The sequence below is a fragment of the Podarcis cretensis genome, assembly GCF_951804945.1.
Source record: "Podarcis cretensis genome assembly, chromosome: 5".
Taxonomy (NCBI): Eukaryota; Metazoa; Chordata; class Lepidosauria; order Squamata; family Lacertidae; genus Podarcis; species Podarcis cretensis.
The window spans coordinates 2,131,955-2,156,967 of NC_137174.1; the positions used below are offsets into that span (position 1 = coordinate 2,131,955).

At 43.6% G+C, this 25,013-nt stretch overlaps 1 protein-coding gene across 2 annotated transcripts in view; it reads right to left on the minus strand.

The window, feature by feature from the left end:
• The window catches only part of ETV6 (ETS variant transcription factor 6), a 169,882-nt gene extending 148,185 nt beyond the window's left edge, over positions 1-21,697 (minus strand). Inside the window, exon 1 of one of the 2 annotated variants that reach the window (XM_079975337.1) lies at positions 21,140-21,697. In XM_079975337.1, coding sequence (XP_079831463.1) covers positions 21,140-21,172 — 33 coding nt within the window. In that variant the 5' untranslated portion in view covers positions 21,173-21,697. The remainder of the gene's footprint in view (positions 1-21,139) is intronic. The other variant, XM_079975336.1, reaches the window with a different exon arrangement.
• Between the last annotated feature and the right edge of the window lie 3,316 nt (positions 21,698-25,013).

The window sequence follows — 25,013 nt, forward strand, 5'->3', positions numbered from 1 at the left end:
TGGTGTGAATTAGAAGCTGGCAGCAAGGCTGCAGGCTGGGCAGCTGGGAGACAGGGCCATGCTTGGTTTCTGCTGGAATTCAAAGCTGTACCTTTGGGAGAAGCAAGACCCTCTTGGTGTGTTAATGCTGTGAACCCCACCAACGTAGGTTCAGGTTGTAAATGTGTGTAAATAAGCCATATATCAGGCAGGTATCGCATTCTTTAATGCTCCTCATTTCAAGGAAACTGAACCCTGGGTAAGCGCCTGAAAGCCCTGGAATCTTGCACCACTATGAGATTGGGGTAGTGTGCAGCATTATAATACTTCCAGTGTCAAGGATCATGGCAATCCCCTTTCCAAAAGACAGGTTAAAGTTGCTTATAGGAGCGGAGGGTTTTTTACTTAGCTTTTTTGCAAGGCTAATAAGGGTTGAAGCCTGGAGAGATTTCCAAGGGCCAGATGGACTTGTGGGAGATACCCCTGGGTCTGATGGTCCATATCTATGCTCAGAAAGGTAGACTTTCCTCTCCATCACAAAGCCTCAGCCAAACCTTCTCACACATTCTTAAAAAGCATAGGAACTCCAACTAGAAGAGGATCTTGCGGCCCGTATTTCCCTACTGATCCGAATGATATTTCTCAAAACACGCACAAAGGAAGCCAACACCCACCCACACTCAAAATTTCAAGCCAAAAAGCTTGCATAAGGCAACTGTCAGGGACAGACACCTCTACCTAGAGGTGTGCACAACAGCTGCTATCAACATGTAAAGGCCCACCTACAATGTTTTTCCAAGGATGTGATTTTACATTTTGGTAACTTAACCAAAAGACTAAAAAGTAATAGTACACAAAGAGTCCTCCTCTGTGAAAAAGAGCTTGTTGGTCATAAAGAAGTATGGTTTCTTTCTGGGGAGGAGAAAGGAGGGCTCAACTGAGACATCATGTTTAACCATGGTTTGCAGTAATCATAGTTTAGAACACAACCCATGATTTGAGCTTTCAAAAACAAAACACATAAGCCATGGTTGAGAGTTGATGGTTTGCTTCTCTTTTCTCTTCTCTCAGTTTCCCACATCCATCACTTTTATCTTCATGATACAGCAGTCTCTGGAGGTGGAGCCATGGTCGTAACTATGCTTTATCAATTCAGACATCACACCAAACCATAGTTAAGCTCATTTAAAACCAGTATGGCCACAATGAGCCTAAGTTTATACAACAAAGCAGTGAGGCCTAATAGCCAGTAACCACAAAAGAGGGGAAGGTAAAGAGGAGGGCTATAATGCCAATTGTAAAATAGGGGTGTATGTGAATAACCACACAGAAACAAAACACATTTGAATATGTATTTTAATAACGTAAAGCTAAAATCAATGGGTTGTAGCCAACTGAGATATAGTCAGAGCAGACCTACTGAAAGCAATGGAATGGATGGATTTCAATGGGTCTAGTGATAGCTAGCTAAATGACTCAGTTGGTAGAGAAAAAGATTCCTGCATTGCAAGGGGTTGCACTAGATAACCCTCGTGGTCCCAACTCTACAATTCTGATTCTATACTTCAAGTGTGACTTAATTCAATTCTGTGTCCAGGGCAGCTGTCTACCAGCTCCACCTGGTACGCCGGCTAAGACCCAACCTGCCTGCAGACTATCTCACCAAAGTGGAGCATGCTCTGGTTATCTCCTGCATGGACTACTGCAATGCACTCTATGTGGGGCTACCTTTGAAGGTGACCTGGAAACTACAACTAATTCAGAATGTGGCAGCTAGACTGGTGACTAGGAGCGGCCGCCGAGACCACATAACACTGGTCATAAAGGATCTTCACTGGCTTCCAGTACATTTCTGAGCACAATTCAATGTGTTGGTTCTGACCCTAAACCATCTCGGCCCAGTATACCTGAAGGAGCGTCTCCACCCCCATTGTTCAGCCCAGACATTGAGATCCAGCTCCATCGTCCTTCTGGCGGTTCCCTCCCTGCGAGAAGTGAGATTACAGGGAACCAGGCAGAGGGCCTTCTTGGTAGTGGTGCCCATCCTGAGGAACGCCCTCCCATCAGATGTCAAAGAAATAAACAACTATCTGACTTTTAGAAGACTTCTGAAGGCAGCTGTGTATCAGGAAGCTTTTAATGCTTGATTTTTTTACTATGTTTTATATATGCTGTAAGTCACCCAGAGTGGCTGGAGAAACCCAGCCAGATAGACAGGGTATAAATAATAATAAAAATTATTATTATTATTATTATTATTATTTGGATAGAACCAGATATCTAAAAGAATAATACCAAAGTTTTGCAAGTGTCACTCTTCTTCAGGGGATCACTTACAACTATTCTGTTGACTTATAAAAGAATGATAACAGAAAATGCCTAAGATTAAACCAGCCATGTCTATGGTGGGCTAAGTGGAGAGACAAAGACATTACAGATGTAGTAGGGAGATAGAATAGGGTTACCCGACGTCCCCGTTTCCCGGGGACTGTCCCCAGATTTGCGAATAAGTCCCTGGAGAAATTCCATCCCCGGAATGTCCCCGGATTTCATCTAATGTCCCTGGGAAAGGCAGCTGCGACAGTCTCAGCAGCCCAGAGAAGTTGGCTCTGGCTGGCTTCAGGAGCTGCTTGGAAGTCCCCATCTGATGGTGGTGCAGGGGCTCTCAGATACAGCTTCCAGGCTGCCTCCACCTTCCCTGACCCCAGCAACCAAGCTGTGAAAAAAGGCTTCATGCTGCCTATCGGAACAGCCCCGATCCTAACTCCTACTTTCGTACAAGCAGGAGCGGGGCGGGGATCTCTCAGCTGTGAAGGGAGGCTTCACGCTGCCTATCAGAGTTTGCGTGCAAGCAGGAGGGGGCAGGGATCCCTCAGTTAGGCAATGGGAAGCCTCCCTTCCCAGCTGAGGGATCCCCACCCCCTCCTGCTTGCACGCAGGTAGGAATGGGACTGGGGCTGCTCCAATGGGAAGGGAGGCATCGCGCTGCCTGAGCCTTGCCGCCGCCGCTCTCGGCCCTCCTTCTTCGCCTTCCATGCCTGACCCACCACGCACCGTTTCCCCACCACCACCAAAGAACCAACAACTCAGGGGCTGCCCAGGCTCATGGAGAAAGGAGATAGGAGCCTCGGAGGAAGGGGAAAGATGGCGGTTGGGGTCAAGGTGGCAGCTGCCCCTCTGCCACTGCCACCACTGCAGCATCACCGTCCCGAACGTGATTTATTTATTTATTATTTATTTATTTATTGTGTCCCCGGATTCATTGAAAAAAATCTGGTAACCTTAAGATAGAAGGCAGCTGTAAGGTCCATCACAGCTTCCCTTTTTATGGTATATTTTGGGGGTGGCATGACAAGAATTAATGAACACACAGGCGAACAGCAGCATTTGAGGGACATTTGATGAAAATACTGAACAAAAAAAGGGAAGAAAGTGAAGAGAAGCTATAAACAGAAGCAATAAAAATCAGACTGATGAACATGGGAATAGATCCACAGTCAAATATTTACTTTGGACATTATTACTCTCCTGTTATTACATCAGGAAGTATGAAAGAAAGCTTTCCAATAGAAAACACACAGACCTTTCTTCTAAACACAAAAAGCCTCAAGGCAGAATTCTTAAGCTTGTGTGTTGTGGACCACTATTCTGGCCACTAATAAGTTAGCTCATTTTCTGTAGACTCCTGCATTATGATTACCATTTGCAAATCCACTTCAAATGCTTCCGGATTAAAACTTAACACTCTGTCTACACTCTGAGGAAGTTTTGTGAGTCCGCAAAGTAACAAAAAAGCTTTTTGCTCCATGAGATGCTCCTTTCAAAAAGTATCTGAAAGTTACAATTGGCTGTGTATGGAGCCACGTCCTGGGAGCCAGGAGGCCTAGTAAAACAACTACGCTGACTTCTCTTTTCTTTTTTGTAAGTGCCGGACCCAACTCAGAGTGAGCTCAAGATATCTGAAGGACATCCTTCTCCCAAAATCTTCCAATGAAGCATCCCCAGAGGTTTATCTAGTTGGGATCCGAGATGGGGATTCTCAGCCATGGGACTCCAAAAGGATGGCTCATCTTTTCCCATGATCAACAGGTTTTGGCCATGCCATAAAAGCCTGTCATTTTTATGAAACCTTTGGGCCATAATTTTTAAAGTCCTGCTAGCTAAATTGTTTTAATTTGCTGGAAGCTGCATTGATGACATTGGTTTTTAATAGCAATTTTATTTCATTTTTTATTGTTCTGCTGTGCATTAAGTGTCATTGTTTTTATTTCTTATAACGGTTGTTTTCAGCTTCATTGCCTTTAGTCACCTTTGCCTCTATTGAGGAGAGATTGGGTGTAAATGATTTAAATAAAAGAAAAAGCTGGGTGTGCACATGTCATTCAAACATTTGTCAGTTGTGCTATTATTTGGGATTTGTATTTCACCCAAAGCGCTCGGTAAAAGCCATATCAAAGTAGAGAAATATTATGTATTGCACAACCCACACCACTGCCATGAAATAAATTTTGAACAGAAAGAAGCACAGTAAAGAGCACTCTCATTTCACAAGTAGCACCACTCTCTGGCTCCTGAAGCCCCATTTTGCAAGTTATGGAACCAGTCCCAAGATGTGCTGCCAACTCATTTTCAGATCAAGGGTTTCAGATTCTGTACCGTTAAGCAATCCCAGTGCATAGAACCAAACAAACCTGGAAACTGCCTATTTACAGCACAGCATCAAATCACGTGATTCTGCTTCAAAGGATCTTTCCAGTACTTTACTTGGCAGACTCTAATGTTTGCATCACTGATGCGATATATTGGCCTCTCTCTAGGCCTCTTAATAAATAGTAGTGATATGCCTTCTCTGTTTTGCTCCATTAATGGAAGCCGGTAATAGCTGCCATGATAAGTCTTGAGTTTCCAGTTGATTTAAATTGCTATGTTGCCACATTAAATTAATTTAAACATTGGATGTTTGGCAAAGGCTATGTGCAGATATTTATGGTTTTATGTTTCCCAGCTGGCAGTTCACCTTTTGTTTCAATAGCCTACCATCTGCACTCACAAGGGCAGGAAGAATACAATCACAGAAAGAAAAAATAATATAGGAAAGCTTCTGCTTCAGGTACTACTCCTGCCCACCTCCCCAATACAAAGTTTCCCACACATTGTTGTTGGCTTAAGTCTGTCCCAAGAGACAAAGGAGTGCACCTCCAGGGGTGAAGTCAAAGCACTGCGTTAGCAGCACTTAACATGACCTCCCTGGGACACAAGCTTGGGCAGTGCGTCTGGAGATCCTGGGCTTCCCAGACAACAAGGACCCCCCCCCCCCAGCCTTGCAGATGTGGTTCAAAGGAAAGCAGAGCAAGATGTTTGGCACTAGCTTGGCTGTAGCAGTTACCAGGAGGCAGCATACAAGGCACCATCTAACCACCTTAGGGACTCCACTCCGGATTGGTGTAGGGTTTGCTCCTGAAGATATCCCGCAAGGCAGCAGATGCATAGGATGAGAGTTTTTCTTCTCCTAGATGGGGCTAGCTTCCCAGGTGGGCCACCCCCTACTTCCCCACACAGCACATGTAGAAACCACCTTCTTGATTGTTGGACCCACTACTGATCTCTTCCACTCCATCCGTGGAGCCTGTCTTTGCATGCAGGGGAGCTCTGGCACTCCCTGAGGGTTTGAGACCCATCAGCTTCCCTCACCTGGTTTAGTCAGCCACTTGAAGCCATTTCCCGGGGTGCATGGGGTGTTAGGGGAGGGGTAGTACCTCTGGTGGGGGACATGTCATGCTCATTTTGGGCTAATTTGTCCACCTTTGGTCCCCACCCTGCACTCGGCTCTCACCTGTGGCTTCTAGAAGCTTCCCACACAAGACAAATGGCATTTACATGCTTTACACTATGTTCCCAGTACAGTCGTACCTCGGAAGTCGGACAGAATCTGTTCCGGAAGTCCGTTCGACTTCCAAAGCACAGCTTCTAATTGGCTGCAGGAATTGTTATACCTCAAAAAAATCAAACCAAAAAAGAAAGAAAGAAAGAAAGAAAGAAAGAAAGAAAGAAAGAAAGAAAGAAAGAAAGAACCCCACCCCTGTACTTATGGAGTCAAACATCATACCATGCCTTTATCTGATTGTGTCTTGATGTCATTTGGGGAAGATCAATTTTATATCTGATGAAATTATTTTATTGTTATTAGGGATTTTGTATGGATGGGGGTTGAGTTTGCTGAACTGATTTTACTGTTCTTTCCATCCCCTATATTCTGATTATATACATTGTGATCTTTTCTGTGAACCACCCTGAGACCTCCGGATACAGGGTGGCATATAAACTCAATCAACCAATAAGATGATAAGGTAAGGTAAGGTAAGGTAAGGTAAGGTAAGGTAAGGTAAGGTAAGGTAAGGTAAGATGATAAGATAAGATAAGATAAGATAAGATAAGATAAGATAAGATAAGATAATTGGGCCTTCAAGGCAGTATTCTGTTGTCAACGACAGCCAGCAATGTCCTTCCCTGTTATATATCAATGTGTTATGTAAAGGTGTACCGTTTTTAAATATAGAATCAATTTAATAACTGTATCAACAAACCTGGGATAGCTAAGCCAGTAGCTCCATTTGGCACGCCAGCTGAGCCCATGCCCGCCTGCGCACTGTCTCCCCAGAGTGGTACATGCTCTAGTTATTTCCCTGAACTCCTCTCTTTCCAGTTGCTTATGCTGCTCATGGTCTGGGAAAGGCTCCCAAGTCTGGAGCGTGGGATAAGGCATGTGAAAAAGCCATTGCCTGATGGACAGAAAGTCTCTCTCCCCTCACAGTTCTTCCTCTGGAGCAGCTGTCTTACGGCTTCCAGGGCTGGAGGGTGGGACAAGGCAAGCAGAAAAGTCACTGACTGTTGAAAACTTCCTCAGGGCTATAGCTCTCCCCCCCCCAAAAAAAAATGTACCCCAAATAATCTAGCAAAGCAGATCCCAAGCAGAGGTCCTGCTGATTTGTGTTTGACATGTACAGCTAAGGGAAAGGAGGGGCTGGGGGGGCAAGACAAGGAGATATTTGTTTTTTAAGGAACTATTGCTTGTGTTGTTCCCAGCACTCCCCATCTCAGCAGTATTTGAAATTTGCCAGGTGCCCGTAGCATTTTGCACCTGGCTATCGGCCACTTGTGACGTCTCCACCATCTGGAGGTGCAGCCCTGGGGATCCTTGGATCTAGACTATTTTCACACCAGCAACAAATCCTGTAGAATTCTATTCCATAAATACCAGACTACATTCCAGTTTTCCTCTCAGCCACAGCACATAATCACCTAAACCTGCCCTGCAATATGATGACTAAAAGAATGGTTTGCATTTGCAGGACATGTTTTGATGAGTTGTGGGGGATTGGCTGTATACCTGAGTCACCTTCTAATTCCAGGATCCAGCAAAGGGGATTCCAACTAAACATCAGAAAGAATTTTGACAGTGAAACAGTGTCCCACGAGAGGTGGTGGCCTCTCCTCCCTTGGAGGTTTTTAAGCAAAGGTTGGGTGACCATCTGTCATGGATGCTTTAGTTCAGGGGTGTCCAAACTTTTTTCAAAGAGGGCCAGATGTGATGAAGTTGACATGCCTGAGGACCAACCAAAGTTGTTGAGCTTTTTTCAGGATTTTAACCCAGGAAATAAACTGCCACAGGGACAGGATTAAATTGACCGGCGGGCCAGATTAGGCCCCCACGATGGACTTTGGACATACCTGCTTTAGTTGGACTAGACCAGTGGTCCCCAATTAGGGGTCTGGGGACCCCTGGGGGTCTGCCGAACATACCCAGGGGGTCCACAGCACCATCCCCTGCCAGGGACTCACTTACCTTGTTAATTGCACAGTGAATGCCTTGTGAGAATGTTGCTGGATGGCAAGTGAGCTGGGATTGGGTACAAACCTCTGACACAGTTTCTTAGGGTTCATGTGGTTGGAGGGGAGGGGGGAGTAGAAACAGCTCACCTGCTTATCATTAAAAAAAATGTAAGAGATTCCTTCCCCCTAATCTCTACTTTTTAACTGAAAATAACTTCTAACTGCTTTCAGGTTTAGAGAGCTCACCCACTGCTTGTAGGGAGGGTTTTCAGTGAATCTTGCCTTGTGTGTTGGGGATCCGTGTCCCTTCTTGGAAGCCCAACAGGGGAAATAGCTAAGCAAATTTCCACTATGATTAGCACAACAGCTCAACCTCTGATGATTTAGTTTAGTGCTTGGACTGGGCGATGCTTTCTTTTCAACATCGTGAAATATCAGCAGCTAAATCCTGATATATCACAATGACTGGAATTTATCTCAGCTGTTTCTTCCCGCCTTAGGGAAGGAAGCAACAGCTAAGATAATGGCCCAGCTCTACACAGTGAGCAAGTCCCAATGCCTCTCAGGCTCACATGTGAGCCAAGGAGCATCAGGCCTTTGTTGAACTGTTCAACTGGGGGGGGAGGCCTCCTGGCCCCCAGCTGAACGAGCCAGCGGCAGGCTAGGGGCTCTGTTAACTGCTTGGCTGAGGGAAGCGGCAACCGACCCCCCCCCCCCCCGGCTTGTATGAGAAGGTGGCAGGTCAGGGGCTCTTAAAACTGCTTGGCTGGGGCAAGGGCAGTCACATGCTCCTCAGCCAAGCAGTTTGAAGAAGCAGAGGTTCCTTGCCGATACAGATTGTTTCTCCCTCTGCCAGCATGAGGGCAGAGCGGGATGGTGGCTTCACTCAGCGGTATATCAACCACTGCAGCTCCTGAGTCCCGCTGCTACCAGCACCAGCTGGAAGGAGCCAAGAGCAACATTCTGCCGAGTGAAGCTGCCATCACAGTCTGCCCCTCATACCAGTCCTGGGCGATGTATCAATACATTACCCAGGCCGATTTAGTGCAAAAGGCAGCCTGCGTGGATGCTGTTTTCTTGTTTTCTGTGGGAAGCTCTGTGGCTACATTTGGGGGTGGAAGGAAACCGATGTCCGGCAGAATCCTAATAAGGTAAAAAGTTCGTTGTTCCTATAGGGTAATCAACAAGAATAAAAACCTCACTCCAAATAAGTACTGTATTTAACTAATTACAGTGGTACCTTGGGTTACAGACGCTTCAGGTTACAGACGCTTCAGGTTACAGACTCTGCTAACCCAGAAATAGTACCTCAGGTTAAGAACTTTGCTTCAGGATGAGAACAGAAATTGCGCAGCAATGGTGCGGCAGCAGCAGGAGGCCCCATTAGCTAAAGTGGTGCTTCAGGTTAAGAACAGTTTCAGGTTAAGAACGGACCTCCAGAACGAATTAAGTTCTTAACTTGAGATACCACTGTAATCTCTTTAAGCCAGGGATGAAACTTAGGCACAGGAGGACCAACTAACTAACTAAACTAACTAACTAACTAACTAACTAACTAAATAAATCCAACATTACAATATTACAGCTGTTTTCTACTCAGTCTTCACCAGTACTTTATCAAGCCCTGACCAAGTCTTCGCCTATGTCTTGAAGGTGCAAGATCCCTCAGTTAGAAGAACCGTATGCTGCAAAGTTTTGCTAAGATGTACCATATCAGATTACGAGTAAGGAATACTCTCTCATATAAAAAGCCTTCTGCATATAGAATGCTTGCAAGTTAGGGACACAATTGCTTTTTTAATGTTCAGTTGTAGTGGAGCAATGGAGGGAAGTCTGGGGACAGGCAATGTGTGGTAATATCACAATTTTTATGGTCTGTTTTTTAGTATATCTAAAATCCTTTGCTTATTAAGGGCTACCCCACATTTTCTTCAAAAAATTGCTTTGCAAGGTAACTACCATAGAGTGATCAAAATTTTCAAAAGGAGGGGGGTCTGTGGCTTGGCTTTTGAAAAATAGGGGGTCCTCAGTAATTTGCTAATTGTGAACCACTGAATTTGATGATCCTTGGGATCCCTTCTAACTCTACAATCTATGATTCTATGAAATAAATGCCATTTTTCATGCAGAATCGGCCCAAAGTAGGAAAGAGTATGAATTCCTGTCCTTGTTTCTATTGCTTGTTAGAAGAAGACACAGTAATGCCCAATCACATAAATATGCTAAAAACTTAATTTCTCCACTGTTTCTTATGAGTGTCTGTCACATTGGCAAAGACATGAAAATAAAAACGAAGATAACCTGTTTTAGGCAAAGGAATGACCACTCTGCCTGGTGCAGTTGTTCTATGGTTGCCACAAACTGACTATGCCTGGTTCTGCCACAATAGGCATGGGGAGGGGTAGAGCTAATAACAAAGCTCTCAAGCCAAAAGAAGCCTATACCTTTGCTCCTCACCCCTCATCCTAAGATTTTGCTCCTGCCGCTGGATACCTTGGGTGGAACATGTGTCAGATGACCTCCCTATACATTAATGAAACATGTCTGAGGTTACACAGATTAGCCGCACCCTACAACGTGAATACACCAGTGACCATCATGTTTTCTAGGTTCTCATAAACGTCAATGTACATGCATAAAGTTCTCTACATATTGTGTACATGCCAAATTACAAAGCTCCTTTCTGCACATAGGAAGCAGAGGGACACAAAATTCCTGCTGAACACATAGAGAACAGGGAGTAGTACGGTCATGAGACACGACAGCAGCAGGGCAGTGCGAGGCTAGGCAGCAGCCCAGCCCCCGTCATTCCTTGAATGCATAGGGCAGGTGTTGTTTGAACCATACTCCTGAGAAGGAGACTAAAGGCCTGCAACTTCAGATCAAACTCAGAAGCCCTGGCAGTAGCTAGAGACTGCATTAAAGCAGAGCATTTTTATTTAAACAGCTCTATTTCCAAGCAGATGTGAAGTAATTCCTAACCACAAAGAATACTATATGGATATTCAAAGCACATCATGAAAAGGTCTTTGGTGATTTGGTACAATGGCCTGGGAGGCTCTGGAGTCCTCTAGAAAACAGTTTTCCTAACTAGTGTAACTTTCTGTGTTCATCATTACTGTTCTGACAAAGTAATGCTTTCAGTATTTGACCCTGGTTTTACTAACAGGGCAAACACAATGCTATGCTCCCACAGGCAGGTGCTGTATACACAACACATTCCTATTTCAATAGTCTAGAGCAGGAAGAAGACTGTTCCACTAGCTAACAATTCTACACAATTGTAATCAATGTGTGGTAAAAAAACTTACTAACATTTTTACTAGAAAGGAAAAACAAAATGGTTCTCTAAAACCACGCAATGGAGCAAGAAATATACTATACTTAACATCACAGCTCTTTGGGGGTTTCATGTTCAATAATGCCCCAGGCACACCAGATAACAGGTGCCCAGTAGCCATAGAGCTCTTCCTGAAGACTTGTAAATAGCTACAATTGCCTGTGGCAAATAAGAATCTCCTCCAGGCAAAAAAAAAAAAAAAGCGGTCATAAGCAGGAAGAGAGCTAGTGCTCTCCATCTTGTCCTAGGTTGCAGAAAAGACACAGGTGACAACACCTGCCCTTCACATATGAACATGGAGACACTTTCAAACTTTGCTTACTGGAAAGCAGAGCTGAACCCCAAGGGTGCAAAAGTTGGGTGTCCCCAGTTCAGGGAAACTATGTGTAGCCAGAGTTAACAGTGTTCAGAAATCTCGGGTGCCCTAACTGAAGACAGCTGCTATCCAAGACACCTCCACTATTCCTTAAGGATGGGAGGAAGGTTTAGAAAAAGCTGCTCATATGCTGGGAATACAAAGCCCCGAGAAATCTTAATCTCAATAGTATATTCCACATACCATTCAGAGAACATAGGCACATAGATAAACAGTGTTTGGGACATGGGAGTGTACCGCTTATAATTTGTAAAATTGCTCTGAGATAAAAAAAAGAGTTCTATAAAGAACTGAAGGTTTCCATTTAATTGGGATATCCCAGATCAGAAGTTTCTTTTATTAAGTTGCCTCCCAGAAAGCTCTCAAGTGGAATCTGTTGATTTAGTTTCTTAAATCAACTTCATCCAAGAAATACACTTTATCATTTATACACATGTCAAACATCACACAACACATCAATTAGACATTAGTATTTTAAGTGGTGGAAGATCTTCACAAACATCATAATTAATAATTCTTACAACAACCCTGAATGGCAAGCCATTATCATTTATCTCCACTTTGAAAATGTAGACAAAAAAGAGCCATTCAATAAATTCATACCAATTTATTTATTAATTAAGAGATTTCTATGCAGACTTTCAGCAAAAAAAAAATGTTTTCATAAGCATCATTAAACTGGTTTAACTCATCAGCCTCCATAAGCCTGACAAAAAGGTGAGCTTTTACCCGGTTTCTAAAATAATATAAAGTTGGGGTGAGACTCACTTCAATGGGGAGGCCATTCCACAGATGTGAAGCTACCGCTTGCTGCAGTAACACCACACCAGACTTACAAGAGGACCTTATGGAGGCCTGCTATACTATTTACAGCTGCAATCTTGGGGACAATTTACATATTACTGCACACACACACACACACACACACACACACACGAACAGCAGGGAGAGATGAACCTGCAGCATAATGAACTGCCCTTAAATCTTCAGATGAAAGACAGTATACAAATTTTATCAACAAATATATGGTTCCTAAGAGCAAGTAGGAAAACACACAAAGGGTAGTAATGTTTGACAATCCCTCACCACGTGCACTGCCAATTTTGGGGCTGGTGGTGGCAAGGGGATGCTGAGTTCTGCAAGATTCACACACATGAGTCCAAACATCAGACCAAGTGGGGTGTTGGCTTCCACACAGGAGCAGCAGGATTTACTGTACCCTGAGTTAAACATTCAACAGCAACTGAAATAGATGCCCTGCAGGCAAACAGTTTCGAATTTGCCCTGGTCATATCCTGCTCCTACTGTAATCGCTTAGGAATATGAAGCAGTGATCACCCACAGAACTATGCCAGTGTCACTTCCAGACAATGATGTGGTTTTCTGGAAAAACTTGAAAGAATCCCCTAAACAGATTGAGATCATATTGATCATATATAACTTTTAATTTAGTAAACGGTAAGTGTGGCACGTTAATTTTTCATGTTTGTCTGATCCAAACAATTTCATTAGGAAAAACAGGCAATAAAGCACCCTTAGCGTGCTTTAAAACTTATATACTTGAAAATTATATTTATTGGAAAACTTCCAGTAAATAGCATTTAAGCCATACTAAGGGTGCTTTATTGCTTATTTTTCCTGATCAAATGTTTTGGTTCAGAAATTCACAACATTTGTAAATATTTTAAGATAATTCAACAGCATGGACTTGCCTTATGTTATTTAGATTTAAAGCAGGTGAAATATGGAGTCATTAAAAACTATTTTAGCATAACCAAAATGCTATGCACTAGGTATTTACTAGATACAGTCATCTGTGGCAGGGGGAGAGGGGGCTAATTACAACTTTGAAACTGCCCTGTATGACAGCAGTTTTTGAAATTAGCCAAGCACCGGGCGCATTTGGCACCTAGTTTTTGACCACTTGCGACCAAGTGAAGATGACTGGGTGCCAGGATGGGGCCTGACATCCCTACCACCTGGAGGCGCATGCCTGGGGATCCCTGGATCTGGACTGTTTTCACACACTAATACCCCAGCCTGTAGAATTCTATCAGTTGTATGTTATCTGCACAACTGGAATGAATTTCTGGAAGCAAACTGCTTTCTGTGCAGCCTAAGCAGGAGCAATATCCAAAAAAGAGGTGGTTGGAATATATGTGGCAGTGTTAGAGACTCAGATATATCAGCTAGGCACCAAATGGCTCCTTAAACCAAGGTTACAGTCGCCAAAATGGAATGCCTAGTTGTCATTTTGGGGCCAGACAGCTCGAAAGTCATATTTTTCAATACAAGCTTTTGGTTCCACTCAGAAATTCGTTCTGGTTGTGCAGATAAAATATAACAGATAGAATTCTACAGGGTGAAGACACAAGATCTACCCACCTGGGAAGAATGGCAGATGAAGTTGATGGACTATATGGAACTGGCAGAAATGACTGGCAGAATCCGAGACCAGGGAGAAGAGTCGGTGGAATAAGACTGGAAAAAGTTTAAAGACTATTTACGGAAACACTGTAAAATCAATGAATGTTAGAAAAATGTTGGAATGAAGTTATATGGCTTTAGTAGAAATGTTATAAGGAATTAAGGACAAATAGATTAATAGAGTATTAAAGGGAAAATAAGGTTAGAATGTGTTAAGATAATTATAGGATTAAAAACAGAGGAAGATGGAAAGGAATTGCTGAAAAAATTAATAGAAGTGGAATACAAAATGGGAGGTGTGAGGAGGTCACGGAAATAAGGGAATGAAAGATAAGATATTGAAACTATTTGATGTGTTTTAAATTGTGTTTGTTTTGTTTTGTTAGTTTAATGTTAGTGCTTTGTTAGTGTAATGTATAGTTGTTGTTGTTTTTTGTATTGTATTGTATTGTGCTGTATTGTTTGGTTTTTATTCTTTTTAGTGTTTAAACTGTTGGAAAAGGTAATAAATATTATTATTTTTTAAAAAAGAATTCTATAGGGTGCGTTGCTAGTGTGTGAAAGCAGCGGTGCCTGGTGCCTGGGCATCTCTGCTTGGTCGCAAGTGGCAAATAGCCAGGTGCAAAATGTGCCTGTTACCTGGCAAATTTTGAACGCTGATATGTGGACTGTTCCTGGATAAAGTGACTTTTCTTCTTGAAGCTCTTAACCTGGCTCAAGGTTGTCATCTGAACTAGCCAGATGTTTAACTGAGAATCAATTACAGTCAGTCCATCATTCAAAAAATAAGAGAGCTGTCTTGCCCAGGCAACTAGAAATTCCATTTTGGTGACTGTAACCTTCATATAAGGAGCCATTCTACAGTGTAGAACGCATCCCTGACTCTGCACCCCTCAGAGTGGAGAGGCCCCCCTGTACACAAGCAGAGACATCATTCCAAAGCAAAGAAAATGACATCATAGAATTCCTTGGCACAGGTCAGAAGCCTCATCACTGCTCAGGATGGCCAAGAGGTGGATGGGATGTCAGGAGCAACTATTGACTGGGTTATCTTGCAGGGCTCCAGGGCACCCTGAAAGTTGTTGAGCTTTTTTTGTTTTTTAACGGAAATGCCAAAAAGACTCGATTTCTCATTTTACTTGCTGAAGATCCGGTTGCACCTCTGGTTAAGAACTTAATTCATTCTGGAGGTCCGTTCTTAACCTGAAACTGTTCTTAACCTAAAGCACCACTTTAGCTAATGGGGCCTCCCGCTGCCGCCATGCAATTTCTGTTCTCATCCTGAAGCAAAGTTCTTAACCCAAGGTACTACTTCCAGGTTAGCGGAGTATGTAACCTGAAGCGTCTGTAACCCGAGGTACCACTGTACATAAGCTCTAGAGCTCCTCTATTCAACCAAGTCTCCTGTACATGTAAAGTCACCTCTTTTGAAAAAGTGAAAAAATACAGGCAACTCCCCATTTAGACATGCCAAACCTGGAAATGAATTTTAAAAATGCAAAAATGGCTTCAGAAGAGCCCAGAAGGGTTGTCCCCTGTTGCCATTATTGTTTCTTTTAGTATTAGAGACCCTGACAAAGAACATAAGATCTGATGAAGAAATAAAAGGTGTAACAGTTGGGTGCAAAGCGTACAAACTGAGAGCATTTGCAGATGACCTTCTAGTAACAGTAGAAAACCCGTTGGTGAGTATACCAAGGGTATTAGATAAAATATCTGAGTTCGGACAGGTAGCAGGATTCAAGTTAAATTAAAAAAAAGAAAGCATTGGTGAAAAATATGACAGAACAAAAAAATGAGTTACAACCAGCAACACAACTGATAATTGAAAAAAGGTGCGGTACTTGGGGGTATGGTTAACAGCTAAGAATATAAATATTTTTAAGGATAACTATGTAACAACATAGAAAGAGATAAAGAAAAATATGGATGTCTGGGGAAGGAAGAACTTATCACTTTGGGGAAGAATTTCAGTTATGAAAATGAATGTATTGACAAGAATGTTATTTTTATTTCAAAGAGCAGGACACTGGCAAAAATATGTTTCTAAATTTATCTGGCAGGGGAAGAAACCAAGGATTAAATATAAACTACTAATGGATACCAAAGAAAAAGGTGGCTTCTCTCTGCCAGATTTGAAATTATAGTATGAGGCGTCATGTCTCTGCTGGCTATGGGAATGGATAATCTTAAAAAATACAGATATTTTAGACCTTGGGGGTCATGCTAATAGATTTGGTTGGTATGCATATTTATGGTATGAGAAAACCTAAGTGCATAAAGGGCTTTTGAATCATTTGGTAAGAAAAGCAATTTATGGTATATGGGGAAAATATAAAAACCTGTTAGAGCAGAAGACACCATGGTGGCTTTCCCCAGTGGAAGTGATATCCTTGAAAAAGACTAATGCAAAACGTGAATGGGCAACCTATAAAGAGTTGCTCATGGAAGTAGAACAACAATTGAAATTGAAAAGTTTTGAGGACATAAGACAATTAGTAACAGACTGGCTGCAATACCATCAATTAAATGAAGTGTTTAAAATAGATTTCAAAAATGGTTTTAGTAAAGAATTTTCAAGGTTTGAAAAAGATTTATGAAAAACAATGTGAAGTTATGTTCTAAAATGTATAAACTGTTGCTAGAATGGCATACCAAAGACGAAGAAGCTAAATCAGTAATGATACAATGGGAACAAGATATTTGGTACAATATCCAATTTTCATCTTGGGAAAAGTTATGGAGGGAGCATTTAAAATTTACAGCGTGCTGTGCATTGAAGGAAAATTATATGAAAATGATGTATAGGTGGTACTTAACACCTGTAAAATTAGCAAAGATGTATAGAACTGATTCAAATGTCTGCTGGAAATGCAAGGAGAAAGAAGGCACATTCTACCACATGCGGTGGACGTGCAAGATAACAACAGCATTGTGGGAAATAATCTACAATGAGCTGAAAAAAATGTTTAAAATAACGTTTGTGAAAAAACCAGAGGCTTTTTTACTTGGTATTTTAGGTGCAGAGATTCTGAAGGAGCAGAAATGACTATTTACGTACGTGATGACAGCAGCGCGGATACTACTGGCCCAGAGTTGAAAAGAAGATAAAAGTCCCGACCAGAGACGAATGGCTGATGAAAATGATGGACTAGGCTGAAACGGCGAAATGACTGAGAAAATCAGAAACTAGGAAGAACTTTAAGAAGGAATAGGAAAAAATTACAATGTACCTAAGAGAACACTGTAAACAACTAAAAACTTTGGCATGATTTGAATAATGCTTGTAATGTACAAAAAAAAAACTATAGTATAAATGGATGATTAATTTTTTTTTAGAGAAAATAAGGGAAGCAGTTGGAAAGAAAAAGATTGATAATGGTAGCCATGGAAGGGTGGAGGGGAATGCTAAATGATTGTGGTGATATTTAAAGTTTGAACTTAAATTTGTTTTGTATAACACAATAAAAATATATTTTAAAAAATAAATAGAAGAGCCCAGAAAGGGCAAAAAGGCATAAAAACAGTGCCTAGCAATCCCACAAGCCCTTGCACTGACTGCCGAGGCTTGTGGGGAGTTGGAGTTTGAGCAAGGAGGTTTGGAGGGAGCGATTGTGGTGTGCTTTGGCAGAGTTTGGCATCTGGTAAGTGCTGCTGGTTTTTAAAGGGGTTTCCAAGGGTTTCCCAATGGGTTTAGAGGGTGTTTTCCCCTCTAATTATTTTTCCAATGGTGTTTCAAATACACGCAATTTCACTGATGTGTGTGGTGCTCAGAACATAACCCCCGTGTACATGGGGAGTAGCCTATACTTCCTTTCTGGAATGGAAACCTGGAAAGCCAATGACCAGCAAACAAGAAGAAAATCCTGTTTTAAACAGTCAGATCCATAAAAAGGTAAAGGGACCCCTGACCGTTAGGTCTAGTCGCGAACAACTCTGGGGTTGCGGTGCTCATCTCACTTTACTGGCCGAGGGAGCCGGAGTCTGTCCACAGACAGTTTTTCCGGGTCATGTGGCCAGCAGAAGCATTTGCTGTTTCTGGCAAAACTAGAGCAGCACACGGAAACGCTGTGTATCTTCCCACCGGAGCGGTACCTATTTATCTACTTGCACTTTGTGCTTTCGAACTGCTAGGTTGGCAGGAGCAGGAACAGAGCAACGGGAGCTCATCCGGAAGCGGGGATTCAAACCACCAACCTTCTGATCTGCAAGCCCTAGGCTCTCTGGTTTAACCCACAGGGCCACCCGCGTCCCAGTCAGATCCATAACCCTACCAAAATGCTTAGTTACAGTTGTACAAAAGAACACATTACTCAAAGAGCAATCCTACACATGTCTACTCAGAACTAAGTCCAACTGAGGTCAGAGGCACTCACAGGTTAGTAGTTCTTAGTTTACCATAAACCTACTGTAAACAAACTATGTACTGTGTGCCCCAGAATGGTAAAGGAAAGATAAGGGGAAATATGTACTTAATACAGTTGGAGAACATAAAACAGTTTGAAAGTGAAACTTTCAGCTGCTATGTAATACTGTAAAGATTCAGTCAGCAGCCACCATAAGCAATATATACCTCACACACTGAATACCCTTTCAAGCTTCATTGGTGCTGATCACCCATCCCTAAAATGCCACATTACATAGAACCTTAAGTTTATTTGAGTGAACATGTTGAAATGGAAATACTGGGTGTGAAGCAACACAACTTGTCCTGAATAAAAATATAAATTAGGGGAATAAAAAAGGAACTTTGCTGCCCATATATGGACCCTTGCAATTATTAGGCATAACTGCAGGGTGCAGCAAGCAGGGTGGGGTTGGGGGGAAGGTGGAAGATTCTTAAGGGCCTGTAGGAGCTACTTAAAATGAGACATTTCACCACAAGCTTGTTCAACAGACCAAGAAATAACCATCTTCAGAGCGCTCACTGGGATGCAATCCTATACATACCTGCTAGGAGTAAGTCCTACTGAAATCAGTAGGACTTGCTTTTCAATAAATGTAGATAGGATCAGGCTACACAATTAAATTCCCCATGTAATGCTACTACACATGTTCAGAGATAAACAGTAATACTAAGCATTTTTATGGAGCATTTAGAATATTCAGTGCTTTACGTTCCATTATTTCAGTAATCTTTTAAAGCCACCCCTCTAAAAGGTAGGAAAGTAGATGTAGCCCAATATTACAGATGAGACAATGGAAGCTGAAAACTATGGCTTGTCTAAGGCCATCTGGGGAAGGTTTGAATTGGCCACTGCAGAAAAACAGCTCTCAAAAGAGAGAAATTGTGCCATTCCTGAAATAAAACTGTGTACAAACTTGTGGTACATATTCAATCCGTATTCATGACCTTGGTGCAACCCTATCAATGCCCCCTGGGAAATGCATCTCACAACAGAGGAAGGACTGCTGTATGTTGAAATTGCTGCTTTGCAATTTGAAGCATATTTCCTCAGAGGGAAACCATCCAAGTTATATGGGACCTATTCCCTAATCAGCCTAGCAACTTATATGCTCACTTAGAAGTAAGTCTCACTGGGCTAAAGAGTTCACTGGATTACAGCATCAGTAATTTTGAGAGAAATACCTTGCTGGATTTAAAAAAAAAAAAGTACAGAGAGTTAAAAGTTTTTGAGATGTGACAATACCTTTTCTGGCTAAATGGAAATGCATATTCAAAAATTTTCAAAAGCAAATTTTGGAATTAGCTCACTGAAACCATGCTTCCTTTTTCATAATCTGAATGAATCCCTTGGCCACTAGACACAGAGCAACCTATTTAATTCTATCAAATGTTCCAGAGAACTTTGAAGGAAGTTTGAAGTTTGTTAGAAAGAAATGCAACTTTGCAGCAGAAATATCAAACAACAAAACAGCCCCCTCTATTTATTTATTTTATTTCCTATCTATACACTGATTGTAAAAAGCCTAAAAGCCATTTACAAAAAGATAAAAAATAAAACTGAGAAAAGTTCACAGCCCTATTTCAAAACATTAAAAAGTTAAAATACTAAAACAGATTTAAATTACCTGAACTTTCTAAGCTTCTGGGTGGGCTTGCCTAAACAAGAAAGCCTTTTAGCAGGTGCTGAAGAGAGTACAGTGAAGGTGCCTGCTTGAAGTCACTAGGCAGGCTGTCCCAAAGTGCAGGCGCTGCCATACTAAACAATTGTATCTTACAAATGTGCAGCAGTGCCAATTCTATCCATTCTAGGCAACCAATAAGTAAATTAAGCAAGTAGCAAATGTATGTAGTAATAGCACCACAGTGCTCAATTGACATTTTAAAAATAAGCTGCTGACAAAGGTTGTTTCACATGCACACCCTCTCCTCTCCCTTCCCTCCTTTGTATAGCGATCTCAAAATAATTTTGACATTAGCCTTTTAGCTGTCAGAATGTCACTCAGACTTAATCACCTGATGCTGGACATTAGTAAGGCAGCCTATAAAACGTGTTAAGCTCAATATTTATAAAACACAGAGCTCTTGAGAACCAGCTCCCCTTCCTTATGCACACATACATACCTCTACTCTGAAGCAAGTCTCACTGAGTTGAATGGGGCTTACTTCTGAGTAAATAGGAAAAGGATCACATTGCACAGCCACTCAGAAGTAAGGTTACAATTAACTCTGTATGTACTTGGGAGTAAGTGGGACTTACTACCAAGTAAACCTACACAGGCTGCTCAGGATTGGAACCTGCCATAAACGGCTCTATAGTTTGAAAGGGTGGAGAGCGGCATCTCTTTTTAACTGCAGCAGCTTTAGTGAAGAATTCCAGTTTGAAAGTGTGGAGGAGGAACTTCTCCTCTGAATACTACAGAAAGTTCAGGCTGCCTTCAGAGATCCCTGCGCAAAGCAGCGTACCAGCTGTGTAGCCAGAGTAAGCCCCACTCTGGGTTTACAGCCAAACTCCCCTGCAAATAAACAGAAAACAAGCTTGATTTCTTCCCCCGTTTCTCCCGACGGATCAGGGTCGACCTCCTTTTCAGACGAAGAAACCCAAGGTTATAGGGAAGGGAGTCTCGCCCAAGCCAGAGGAGGAAGAAAAGGAAGAGAGCCGGGCGCTGATTTCCGCTCTCGGCGACTCCTTAAAGCGACCAAGGATTAAACACACAATTGCATCTTTACATTATCAGCTCTAAGTACGTTTTCAAACAGGGTTTTTAAAAGGAGCTTTTACCTTGATACAACACTGGCCGGGACCCTCAGACATGTCTCCGAAGAGGAGGAAATAAAGAGACCAGGAAGTTCTCGCCTTTCTTTTTTTTCTCCCCTTTCCTCTTTCCTTTCCTCTTCCTCCAACCCCCGCAGAAATCCTTTCCCAGCCAACCGCAGGCGTTTTAAGAAGTTCCTCCGATCATCTTTCCCGAAAGACAAATCCACAAGGACTGCAGCCGATCTGCCCGGGGAGATGCGCCCGGCATGGCTCACTGGGGCATTTGGGGCTCTCAGCAGATACCAAAAGAGGGGGACGGGAATTTGATTTTTCTGATTCTTTAAGAAAGAAGTGTTTGGTCTCCCGCCGAGCTGCAGTCCGCCCCTTCCTGCCCCCGCTTGCTCTCTCTGCCCCTGAACGTGGGAATTCTCCCTTTCCTGGAAGAGAGAAACCGAAAGGCAGAACTGCGAAAAGCGGCTCTTCTTCGCTCATTGATCTGGAGAGTTTCTGGGTTGCAAAGTGACGTGAGTTCCCAGCACTGAGCTCTGCCTCTTAAAGGAGCCGGATCCACCAGGAAACGGAGAAAGCGGGGGGCGGGGGGGGGCTGGCTCAGGTTGCAGGGAAATAAATAAAGGGATCTTGTGAGAGAGAGGAGGATCGGCAGGCACAAGAGCGCGCCTCACGTTCGCGGAAAAGACAGCTGGAGGGAGCGGCGAGCTGGTTTCACATTTCCAGATTGGCACGGAAATGGGAGCAAAATGACAAGGCGGCCCCTTTCAGGCGAGGAGATGCGCGGCGGGGTTGGTCGGGTCAGTTTGCGGCTGCGAAGCTAGGAGAGCAGGCTCCTGGGTGCTGCTGCCTCCTCCTCAGGCACACTGAACGCGGAGCAAGCCTGGGGAACTCCGGGAGACTGACTTCGGAGACACAGCAGCGCGGCAGGCGGAGGGCGCGCTCCGAGCTCCCCGACTACTACTTGGGAGGAAGCCCCGCGGGGTTCGGCCTCGGGGCGCCTGGCGGGCGGGGCGGGAATGGGCCAAGTAGAAATTCCTGCCGAGTAAAATGCGCCCGGGCTCAGCGCGAACTTCCGCGCAATCCGCGTCCCCCCCCCCCCCCGCCGAGAGCCAGCGGCACCACGTGGTTGGCTTAGAAAGCGCCGAGCTGCGGAAGGTGCGGGAAGCAGCACAAGGGCCTTTTGTCTGGGCTTTGCTCTGCGCTGCTGCCTCTTTAAGAGGATTCGACCAAACGGAGCGGGGGGGGGGGGAGACAAAGGCAAGAAGGGGGCCGAGGGGCCGAGGGAGGAGGGGAGGAAGCCAGAACGAGGGAAGGAATCTCTAGTATCTTTATTGCTGCTTGACAGTTGTGAAACGGTGTTTTCTTTTTTTTCTTAGAATGGAAGTTCCATCTGCTTCAGTTTAAAGAAGAAAGGGAAAGGGAAGTTAAGACCAATACTACGTATGTATGGGAGTCCCATTCAGTTCAGTGGACTTACTCTGTTGCGCGGCGGCCAGGGCTCCCCTGATCCCCTTAACTTGCTTTGTTCTACAGCTCAGAAAGTGCAAACAATGATTTAAATTTGACACAAGGTAGCAAAACTTTTACATGCAGCTTTCCATTGCCTTTTTGGACATAGCTTACTACTATCTTTATACATGGGAAAACAAGTTACTGTATCTAACTTGTTGGCTGCTGTTTGAAAGCTGCTTGTTGTTGTTTAGTCGTTTGGTCCTCTTCTTGACCCCCTGGACCAGAGCATGCCAGGCACTCCTGTCTTCCACTGCCTCCCACAGTTTGGTCAGACTCATGCTGGTAGCTTGGAGAACACTGTCCAGCCATCTCGTCCTCCGTCGTCCCCTTCTCCTTGTGCCCTCCATCTTCCCCAACATCAGGATCTTTTCCAGGGAGTCTTCTCTTCTCATGAGATGGCCAAAGTATTGGAGCCTCAGCTTCAGGATCTGTCCTTCCAGTGAGCACTCAGGGCTGATTTCCTTCAGAATGGAGAGGTTTGATCTTCTTGCAGTCCATGGGACTCTCAAGAGTCTCCTCCAGCACCATAATTCAAAAGCATCAATTCTTTGGCGATCAGCCTTCTTTATGGTCCAGCTCTCACTTCCATACATCACTACTGGGAAAACCATGGCTTTAACTATACGGACCTTTGTTGGCAAGGTGATGTCTCTACTTCTCAAGATGCTGTCTAGGCCTGTCATTGCCCTTCTCCCAAGAAGCAGGCGTCTTTTAATTTCGTGGCTGCTGTCACCATCTGCAGTGATCATGGAGCCCAAGAAAGTAAAATCTCTCACTGCCTCCATTTCTTCCCCTTCTTTGCCAGGAGGTGATGGGCCCAGTGGCCATGATCTTCGTTTTTTTGATGTTGAGCTTCAGACCATATTTTGCGCTCTCCTCTTCCACCCTCATTAAAAGGTTCTTTAATTGCTCCTCACTTTCTGCCATCAAGGTTGTGTCATCTGCATATCTGAGGTTGTTGATACTTCTTCTGGCAATCTTAAGCTAGTCCTAAATAAATGCAGGAAAATATTATTCTGTCTAGAAGTCGGGCGTGTGTGGAGGGAAGGAAGACCCAAGAAAATATCTGTGAGCTTGAGATCAATACCAGGAAAGGTCCTAGAACAGATAATTTGACAGTCGGTCTGTGAGCACTTTGAAAAAGTATGCTATGACTACTAAGACCCCCTCCAAAAAACGTGCCCAGGACAACGGCCCCTCTATCCCCCCCCCCCCACACACACTCTACGCCACTGGACCTGCCAACCAGCTACAAATCCACCCTAGAGTTCCCTTGTTCAGTCCACATTTTACCAGCTTCCTCGCAACAGTATCATGGGGGACTTTGTCAAAAGCCTTACTGAAATCAAGATACACTACGTCCACAACATTCTCCTGATCCACCCAGCTTCTTACTCCATCAAAAAAGAAAAAGAAACAGAAATGAGGCTCCCCATGATACTCTTGTGGAGAATCGGGTAAAATGTAGGCTGAATTAGTTGACTGTTAGGTGGATTTGTTGCTGGTTGACAAGTGGGGTGCTGCAGGGATCTGTCCTGCGCCCCTTGTTGTCCAATGTCATTCTAAATGTCTTGGATAAAGGTGTTGAGGAGATGCTCATCCAATCTGCAGATGACACCAAACCGGGAGGTGTAGCCAGTCAAGATTACTCATTCATTCAGCCTTTATTGGCATAATTTCAGTATTACTTTAACAGATTGGAGAACTGGGCCCAGACTAACAGAATGAATTTCAGTAGGGACAAATGAAAGGTTCCACAGTTAGGCAAGAAGGACTAGATTCACAAAGATAAGATGAAGGACACCTAGCTTACTACTTGTACGTGTGAAAAGGATCTAGGGGTCTTAGTAGGCCATATGCTCAACATGAGTCAGCAGTGTGATGCAGCAGCAAAAAAAGCGAACACTATTCTAGGCTGCATCAACAGGAGTATAGTGTTCAGATCAAGGGAAGTAATAGTCCCACTCTATTTTGCCTTGGTCAGAACATGCCTGGAGTCCTGTGTCCAGTTCTGGGCACCACAATTTAAGAAGGATGTTGACAAGCTGGAACATGTGCAGAGGAGGGTGACCAGCATGAGACAGGGTCTGGAAACCAAGTGCTACGAGGAATGGTTGAGGGAGCTGGGTATGTTTAGCCTGGAAAATAGGAGATTTGACAGCCATCCTCAAATATCTAAAGGTCTTGTTACAAGGAGGATGGAGGAAGCTCTGAAGGACAGGGCCTGAAACAGTGAATTCGGGTTACAAGAAATGATATTCTGACTAAACATCAGAGGTGGGGGGGGGTGCACCGCCTGCACCGAGCGTCCCGGTGGGGTGTGTGTTCCAGGGGGTGTGCTGCCTGCACCAAGCACCATCCCGGGGGGTGGCAC